Source organism: Ctenopharyngodon idella, chromosome 15, assembly GCF_019924925.1.
Source record: "Ctenopharyngodon idella isolate HZGC_01 chromosome 15, HZGC01, whole genome shotgun sequence".
NCBI lineage: Eukaryota > Metazoa > Chordata > Actinopteri > Cypriniformes > Xenocyprididae > Ctenopharyngodon > Ctenopharyngodon idella.
The window spans coordinates 26788538-26798547 of record NC_067234.1 but is presented as its reverse complement, the minus strand read 5'-3'; the positions used below and the strand labels follow the sequence as shown (position 1 = coordinate 26798547).

The following is a 10010-nucleotide window of genomic DNA, read 5'->3' as shown; positions in this document are numbered from 1 at the left end:
TAAAGCATTACTTTTCAAAAGTAACTTTCCACAACACTGACCTCAAGTATCTTGGTATGAGCATCACTATACCATCATACAACCTGAGCAATTTTTTTTTTTTTTTTTTTGAACTTCATAAAGCAATATATCAAACTAATACATTTCATTTAATAGTTTTAGGTGATCATGCACACTGCCCTCAAGTGTGTGGAACAGAGATTATGGAAACGTGAATGCACTTGGGTTGGTCTAGGTGACCCGAGAGACGGTGAGAGATGTGATGTGACACCACAGTTCGCCCTTCTTCTCGCCCCCTCAGAGTTTCAATTAGATAATTGACAGGTGCATGCAGAGACTGAGACAATCAATTATCCTGCTGACTGTCTGTTGCTCTGCACTTAACTGCAGTGTCTTAAGGGTGAAATGCTGAGGACATTGTACCACAGAGGACACATTCAGTGCAAAATGGCAACTGCTTTCCTTCGGAGGAACAGAGTTTCTCTCTAAAAGTGCTTAGGGGAAACTTGACTGAGTCTACAAGGGAGCTCTGTGATTCATTTGAATGAGTACTACTGATGCATGGTTAAAGGAAGAGCTTTTTTTCTTGTTCTTTTTTAATGATTTGCAACAAGTGTCGCGATAATGAGCGATGCCTGAGGACTGACTGATAACAGGAGTTGTACTTTTAAACACTTGCTCTGCTCTGTATCTGCATGGCTAATATGTAGAGGCCAGTTAAACCCATTGCATTGATGTCATTGCAGCCCTATGGGCATTCACAGAGTCTCCAGACAGACAACAAGCACTATCTGCCCTCTACTGGCCTGTCACTGTATAATCAACAAGAAACTGGTGCATACTTGGTTATTTATATCATGAGGCTGAATGTCTCAAAAATAAATAAATAATAAAAAATGGAATAAATGATTTCTGCTCTTAATCTTGATGTTTACAACATAAAATTATTTCATTAACGCTAGCAACTGTGTCGGAATGGTTGTTTATGAAATAATTAGGAACGCATGATCACCACCTCATGTCGTTTTTGCTAGTGGAGAACTCGCGATTTTTACTGAGAACGGATTTTGGAGCTGGGGTGGCTCGAAATTACCCAAAGGAAGGTAAACAAGCGGAGTTTAACTTTACTCCCCTAGTATTTTCATATAGTGTTACATACGCAATCACCTGAAGATGTAACCATAGTAACAGTAAGCAGCCCATTTGTAAGCTTACCGTTTAGATCAATAGCCTACATTAAATATCGAAAGTTATGTTCTCTCATAGTATATATATCACATTATTACAGACTTACTTACACAAAGAATATTTATACAAAATACAAGCGTTCTAGGGGTGACAAAAGACAACTTGTGTTTAACAAGACAAACCGCAACACATTTAAAATCACTCATAGAAAGTCCTTTAAAGTTTCTCCACACTGAAAGTCTGTATAATTTACACACGGCGTGTCAAGTAAAGAATCATAGCGGAAGCAAATTGGTATTGATCATAAAACGTTGTAAGTGTGAATGATGACTGTACAATTTAGTTTGTATTTTATGTACTCTTGGTGAGGAATAACGATAAAGCTTGGCAGAAAACACAACTCATTTAGCTGGTTTATGAGACAGGCTTGCCTTGCACTTCAAAAAGCAAACAAAATTTCCAATCATTCTCTGTGGCAGCACATAATTAGAGCATTAATTATGCTCACATTCTTTGCTATCCATTTAGTAGCACTAATGCTAAAAAGCTCCCTGTCTTGTTGGGCCTTACTGAGCCATCGGATTTTATCAAGAATATCTTAATTTGTGTTCCGAAGATGAACGAATGTCTTACGGGTGTGTAACGACATGAAGGTAAGTAATTAATGACAGAATTTTCATTTTTGGGTGAAGCTGGTCAAGTGCTGGTCCTAAGCAACTAGCTCCAGCTCAGGACCAGCACTTGACCAGCTTAAACCAGCTCATGACCAGCTAAAGACCAGCATAAACCAGCTTCCATGCTTTAAAACATACCTAACCAGCATATGCTGTTTTTTTTTCAACAGGGCACTTCTTGCCCATGTTAAAGGACAATCACAACAGCGATTAACTGCATCAGAGTAAGCATTGAGGTTATCAATGTCAATGAAAACACATTTTTAGTAAAGGTTCTTTACTGGGATCTATAATTCCATTAAAAACTTGACATTAAAGGTTTTTTACAGTAGAAAAAAAAAAGTTCTCTTCCGCTCTCATTACCCAGAACTGAGGTGCCCTTGAGCAAAGCAGCTAACCCCCAATCACTCCCCAGGTGCTGCAGCAAAAATGGCTGCCCACTGCTCTGGGTGTGTGTGTGCACTTGGATGGGTGAAATGCAGAGCGCAAAGACTATAAATAATGGGCAAAGTCTATAAATATAGATGGGATACCATCCTTGGCCACACGTCACATCACTTTCACTGTCACATTCTTCACACATTTAGGCCTACCGTTTTTCAGCAAATTTTTTAAGGAAATACAGTCATTTTGATAGGAATCCATGCAATCTGGAATTTCGCCCGAGGCACCCACATTTCGCATTGGATTCAAGTTCGTTAAACTTTAAACACATGAATTCATTTTGTTGACCAACAGAAAGCTACTTAGTTTGTATGGGACTCGAGTAAGCTGCATTTTATGCATCACTACACTACTGGTAATGAACAAAGGATGCTTTTTTGGCCACACAATTTTGCCTACTTTCCCTAATGTGACTGCCTAAAAAGAAAAATGGTTCTTTTAAGATCTGTTCACTGAAAGGTTATTTGGAGAACCCAAAACGGTTTCTCTATGGCATCGCTGCAAAAAAACCCTTTTGGAACTATTATTTTTAAGAGTGCAGGGCTTTCAGTTTCAAATAATATGCTTATGTAGTTTTGATTGACAAGCTGCTAGAATTACCGTTCTGGGTCGTGAACATTCCAGCACCTGTTCTCATTGTACTCATCCAAAATGCCAAAAATGAAGCCAAATTGATCAGTACAGAGGTTTTGTCATTCCTTTATTTCTTGGTTTTGCATCACTTTCCATTTTGATGTTAATTTTCTATTTTTGCAGTCATCAAAATGTAGTTGCAGACCAGGAGAGCCTGAGCTCCATCCACTCTTCATCTCAGCAGGAGGGTCTCAGGGGCAAATGAACGAGTCCAGGGCTCTGGGAGGAATGTCAGCTGGCTGAAGGAACAGAGAGGCCTTGAGCAAAAACTTCTCTTCATGTACTGCACAGACATGGGCTTCCACACAAAAAATTGTGGGGGGAGAAAAGAGTCTGAATTCTGAAGCACTCGCCCTGTTCAGTCATACTGAAGCCTACAGCGACAGACGGCTTAAGAGTTTCAACAGCCAAAAGCATGCGAGAAACACGGAAAACACTAAAATGAAAAATAAATACATCTTGGGATTTAAAAAAGGAAAAAAAAACCTTAATACATTAGTTTAAAAAAAAAAATCCTTTCTCAACTTGTGTTTCTTACATATATATTTTAAACACACAGCTTTGTACAATATGGTAAAGTTCTCAGTTTTCTAGCTAAGTCTGCAGGGGAAGGAGAGGACTGGGCTGCCCACGTTCGCTGGAATGAGGACATGTACTCGGGACAGGTAAGGCTGAGAGGAGACAGTCCGTCTTCCCTAATTGACGAGTGCTGACAGAAGCAAGAGGCCTTGTTAGAATATTCCGCTCATTTTTGGATGGAGGTGTTCAGCAGTGAGGAAGACAGGCTTGTGCGGAGCATGTTACGGATAGAAGCGATGCCCCCGTCATCACAGGAGCCGGGAACTTCTGCCACTCTATTTCTTATCTGTGGGAGGAAAAAGACAGAGAGGAATGATGGAATAATCCTGAAACAGGAATGCAATGCCAGTGACGGTTTGATTTAAAAAAGTTTAGCAGTCAATGTGTTGACGGTACCTCTGCTCTCGTCACCTTCCGTGGATGACCCAACAGGCCTTTGGCGAAGTAGATTATAATACTTTGTTTCCATCTCCTGAAAAACGTTACCAAGATGTTAGTTAAGTTGTTAACGACTCAACCACAGTAAAGTCCCCTCTGGGCTGGGTAATAAAGGGAAAAAATATTATATATATATATATTTATATTTATACAGTCAAACCAAAATTTATTCAGACACCTTGAACATTTCATTCATTATTACAGTTTATTCACTATAGTTTAAAAAAATGGTAATAAAATATGAAAAGATCTCAGAGTTAAACTGTCAGAAAAAATCTTCATGATGTCAGATAACACTTAAGCAAAACATGGTCAGGTCAAAGTGAATAATTTTTGGTTCCAAATTTTTATCAGTTTTACTGGTAGCCCACTGTATGAAGAATTTTTGGGTATAATATGTCACAGTTTACTTTATTTTGCTATCCTCACTTACATAAATATGAACTATAGTGTCCTGCACCCACTAGTAAAAATATATCAAAAATATCTGAATAATGTTTGGTTTGACTGTATTTTATATTATATATATATATATATACACACACACACACACACTTTAAATTAGTTTTTTTTACATTTTTAAATTATTTTAAAATCATTATTTTATGTATTTATAATATATATATTATACATAAATATATATATATATATATATATTACTGTATATTACTGTTAATTACTATTAATACTTAACAAAAATAATGAAATGATTATTATTTATATTTATTTTTAATTATTGTTTAACCATTTAATGTATATTATTACAAAAAAATATACTTTGTTTATATATAACAATAAAATAAATAATTTAAGATCAATTCTTATTGGTTATTAGACAAAAATAATCAGCAATGCGGTAATGGTGGATCAAAACATTTAAGAACTGACTATAAAAAAATAAAAGCACAAAAAATACACTCACATACTAGCAAGTCGCAAGACAAAGATCACTAAACTAGTCTAATGACCCAGACTTGAAGAAACTTAATGATCTTAAAAAGTGCATTAAAATCATCAAGATCACATTTTATATCGCAAAACAATAATGTGAATATTTGATATGTGATGAAGCCTTAAAATTCAGAGACGGTTGAGCGCAGACAGACCTTGAGGTGGTTGAGGTTGGCCTGCAGGCAGCGAAGATGTGAGAGGACCTGTCTGCTGAGGCGAGACGTGCTGCCTGAGGAGGGCGAGGAGAACTTTAGGCTGATGCCCGAGTCGGCAGCACAGCTGTGTGCCAAACTTGGCTCCTTTCTCCCGACCTGAATATCGTCATCTGTGCTGCTCTCGCCTGAGCCGCCGTACCCCTCCAGAACCAGGTAGGCTGCTGAAAAGCACAACTACAATTAGCTGGGTCACCTGGATGTCGGAGCAGGTGCACTACCACACCGTTTTACCATTCTTTTTTTTTTTGTCATTTAATGATGATCTTGGTACATGTATATAACTCTCCGTACAAGCCAGAATTTCCTCAAGACGGCAAAGTTTCTTGGTCAAACACTCACCGTAGTCTTCTGGGCACTCGTAGAAGCCCGTATCTCCAGAAGTGTAGTCCTGAGCTCGACTAGGGGTGCGAGCAGAGCTGTGCTCCACTGGTGTGCGTAGAGAGGTGGTCCTGAGGAGACGACTGCCGGCCGATCGGCCCAATCGCTCGCCCTCATCCTGAGCCATCAGCTGAGTCACCAACACCTGCTTCAGCGCCGCCACTGAAAAACATGATCACATGTACACAGACCTTAAATAAATGATACACTACTACAAAACAACCTGAAATGAAGACACTAACACAACATACAAGACAAGTGTGATTTTGAGAGCCTTTTTATAACTGATGTTAACAAGAAACTGAAATGTCTGATTCATTAACAAATCAGTTTTTTAAACTTCTTCACAAAACATGTCTAAAATGATTTGTTCATGAATCTAACTGAATCAGAAAAAAAATATAATTGAATCTGTGCTGCAACAAACTGTGACAATAGGAATTATAATAAATATGCTAATTTAAGGGAAAGTTCACCCAAAAATGAAAAATCTGTCATCATTTACCTCATGTCATTTTAAACCTGTAAGACTGACTTTCTTCTGAGGATCACAAAGATATTTTGAAGAATTTTGGTAACCAAACGGTTTCGGTTCCCATTAACTTCTATTTTGTGGACAAAAAATACAATGAAAGTGAATGGGAACCGAAACCGTTTGGTTACCAAAATTCTTCAAAATATCTTTGTGTTCCTCAGAAGAAAGTCAGTCTTACAGGTTTAAAATGACATGAGGTAAATGATGACAGATTTTTTTTATTTTTGGGTGAACTATCCCTTAAAATAGAAGTTAATGAGAACCTAAACTGTTTGGTTATCAACATTTTGGAGTGGACTATCCTTAACTTAAAAAAAAAAACAAAAAAAAACATAATAAACAGCAATATACATCTAAGTATGGCTTTATTGGAAAATATTAGAGGATGTATATGTGTGTATATATATATATATATAAGATATGCCACAACGAACTATCAGGGACTATGTGATGACAAAAGAATTCAGGTTTTTTTTTTTAGTAACACTTTACAATAAGGTTTCATTTGTTAACATTAGTTAACTACATTATTTAACATGAACAATACTTAAAAAGCATTTATTAATCTTAGATAATCTCAACATTTACTAATACATTTTTAAGATCAAAAGTTGTATCTGTCAACATAAGTAAATGCACTGTGAACAAACATGAACATTTTTATTAACTAACATTAACAAAAGTTAATATATGCTGTAAGAATTTATTTTTTTCACTGAAAAAAACTGTTCAGAGTTCATATATTTGTTGTTTTCAGCAGAAGTGATTCCCATTAGGAAGCACAAGTACAGAAGATCTTTTATTGTTAGATACTAAACCAATTAAAAGACACTTGGAAAATAAATAAGCCTTTTCTGGAGTTGTTTTAATCAATAGAGGCTGAATTGTCATTTTCTTGAGTTGGCAGGCACACAGACAACTGCCTCCCAATGCTGAGAAGCAGCCAAAACAAAGTCACAGTAGCCTTAACTCATGGTATCTGGCATTGTTAAGATGTTTGGCAAGCACAATTTATTATAATGTAAATTATTTTGTTTGTTATTTCAAGTTACCAAAGATAAAACATGATATGTACGCAAGTTAGTGCAGTTCAAAGAGAGTCTTACAGGTTTTAAGGGCCTCATCTGCTTTAGATGAAGAGGATAGAGAGTCTGCGTCCCTGCCGTTCAAGAGTTCAGAGTCCAGATACGAGCCATCCCTGCCAGCTCTCGGGACCTGGTCCTCTTCCCCAGGGTTGGAGTCTGGGACACAGTCCCGCAGGGCTGCCGAGGGCGAGAATTCACCGTCTTTCTCTGAGGACAGATGATGAAGGCTCGAGTTGAGTATGGTGGCAATCAACACTTTTACAATCAGAGAAGCGTTTGTACATGCACAGCTACCTGCGGACTGGATGCTTCCTGTGGAGATCCGTTCAGAGCCTTTGCTGAACTTGCTTAACTCGACACCGTCTCTGTCGCCACTAGAATACAGTTGAACGGTTATGTAAGGTACATTCCTTTGTCATTTATATTCACTACTTTTCAAATGCCTTTTATGTATAGATTTCATTGTTAATCTTGTCCCAGTCCCAGACTTTAAATGTTACAAACATAACTTAATTTACATAATTCCATTATATAATATAACCATTTATATCTATACATCTATAATCTCAATGAAGAATTATCAAGAATTATAATAAACCATTTTAATATTGGTGTGATTGATGTAATTTCCACAATAATGAACAGTTTTGCACCCAAGAAAGTTTTCTCAAAAGACTATTATCAAAGTGACAACTGTCAGTGAGCTGCATACTTCCCTACTATATAGTAGGAGTGCTAAAACAGTCCATGAAAATAGTATGCTCGAATTCATAGTATCCATAAAACCATACACAAAAAATATCAGGATGACCTAATTATTCTGCCAAGAATTTAAAGTCTGCATCCAATGTAGTGTTGGCCGATACTCGTCAGCTTGTGAGATCGCCAATACACAATATTGTCAGTGTTTTTTTATTTAGGCATATCTGTTCATTTATTTGATCATTAATTTACTTGTTTATTTACGAATTTATTTCATTATTTACTTACTTTTATTATCACGGGAAACAACAAAAACTGAATCATCCATTTTATGAGCAAAGATGGACTTGGTGATAAAGAAAAATGTCATGTTGCAATATTAGAAATATTTCAGTTTTAAACCATGAAGGTGAGCCAGTGGATATCACACAAGTAATGTGCAAACTTTGTGTGAGAGTTATGCCGGCGAAGAAGTCCCAAACCCTCAAACCCCAGTCAATTATTCACTACAGAAAGTAAAAGTAAACACTGACCGAGCTTTCAGCATCTCACAAGGTTATATCTCACAATTCTGATACTTTTCTCACAAGTTTGAGTTTATATCCCGCAATTCTGACTTCTTTTCTCAGAACTGTGAGATATCAACTCTCAATTGCGAGTTTTCAAGTCCAATTCTGATGGAGGAAAAAAAAAAAAAAAAAAAAGCTCTCAAGTCTGATATTTTCTTGCAATTGCGAGTTTATCACACAATTCTAAATTTATAACTAGCAATTGTGAGTTTATACCTCAATATTCTGAGAAAAAAAGTCTGAATTGTGAGTTTATATCTCAATATTTTGAGAAAAATGTCAGAACTGCGAGTTTATGTCACACAGTTCTGACTTTATAACTCGCAATTGTGAGTTTATATCATGCAATTCTAAGAAAAAAGTCAGAATTGCAAGATGTAAAAAGTCAGAAATGTGAGAAATAAACTCGCAATTACCTTTTTATTTTTTTATTCTGTGGCAGAAACAAGGTTCCACAGATAACGGTATAGAACTTGTCTTAATTTATTTTCTATATTTCTCGTGGCCCAAACGTCGTGAAAAAATGAGAAGTATTTCATGTTAAACAAGTTCTTTTTGAAAGTCAGTGTTTGAAATAAAGCTGCTCTTAATTTTCATTGATGACTAATTATTAGTGTTTGGACCTATTATAGACTGTTATTATATAGTTTTAATTATATAATTCATTATATAACAGACCTAAATGTTTTGAGGAGTAAGCTAAATTATCTAATCTTTTATTATCCTCGCAGGATAATAAAATAATTATTCTGTCAGTTGTGAGGTTATGCGCTATGAAATTATGCAGGGGCTATTATAATTATTATTATTAAATGCTAAATCATCTTGATATTGCAGATAGCTGATGGTTTTGTCGATATCTCTGGCTATCACGATCCACGATATCATTGTTTATCTACAAAACCAGTAGTCCAATGGACACTTTACAATCCTATGAGGCCACAGAAGAGGAGTTGTGAATGTAAGTAAGAACAAACACCTTTTAGTAATGTTAACTAAGCTGAGATCAGTAGTAAGTAGTGCGGGACTCACTCGTGCTGAGGCAAAGGAATGACGCTGTGTGGTTTGGCGTTCATAACTTCTGCCCTCTGGGCGATCTGCCGTTGCCACCTGATATAAAAGACAGAGAATAAACTTGTCTCTATAAACGATAAAGTCGTGGCTTGCAGAAACATCAGAAGGAGAGAAGTGGCCAAAACTTACATTCTCTGCTCGGACACTGTTTGGGCCATCAGCTCATAGATCTGAGCTCCATTTTTGGACATGGAGATCACAAAAAATGATCTGTTATCTGGGGAAATAAAGGAAACCTATAAGGATTCATTCTTCAAATATGCGTGGGGAGAGGGTTTGACAAATGAGATGGCAGACGCTCACCTGTCGCCACTGAGCGCACCAGCACAGTGCTGAGCTTGATGATGGGACTGAATATGTGTTTCGTGTCAGCCGTTCCTGCGAGGTTCTTACTGTGACACCTGAGAATAAGACGCTCGTCCTGCTTCTGCATCAGCACCAGGATGTCTTCCAGGAGTAAAGTATATAGCTCTGACATAAAAACAGACACCAGTGTTATTATATAATCATCAGAAACCAGTTCTTGGGAAGTTTGAGAGCAGTGA

At 36.8% G+C, this 10010-nt stretch overlaps 1 protein-coding gene across 1 annotated transcript in view; it reads right to left on the bottom strand.

Annotated features, from left to right (window-relative positions):
• Window positions 1–2989: 2989 nt before the first annotated feature.
• Window positions 2990–10010, bottom strand: part of arhgef12a (Rho guanine nucleotide exchange factor (GEF) 12a) — a 52716-nt gene continuing 45695 nt past the window's right edge. Inside the window, 9 exon segments of the mRNA XM_051862326.1 lie at window positions 2990–3804; window positions 3915–3990; window positions 5063–5280; window positions 5462–5662; window positions 7142–7327; window positions 7415–7494; window positions 9424–9501; window positions 9595–9682; window positions 9769–9936. Coding sequence (XP_051718286.1) covers window positions 3794–3804; window positions 3915–3990; window positions 5063–5280; window positions 5462–5662; window positions 7142–7327; window positions 7415–7494; window positions 9424–9501; window positions 9595–9682; window positions 9769–9936 — 1106 coding nt within the window. The 3' untranslated portion in view covers window positions 2990–3793.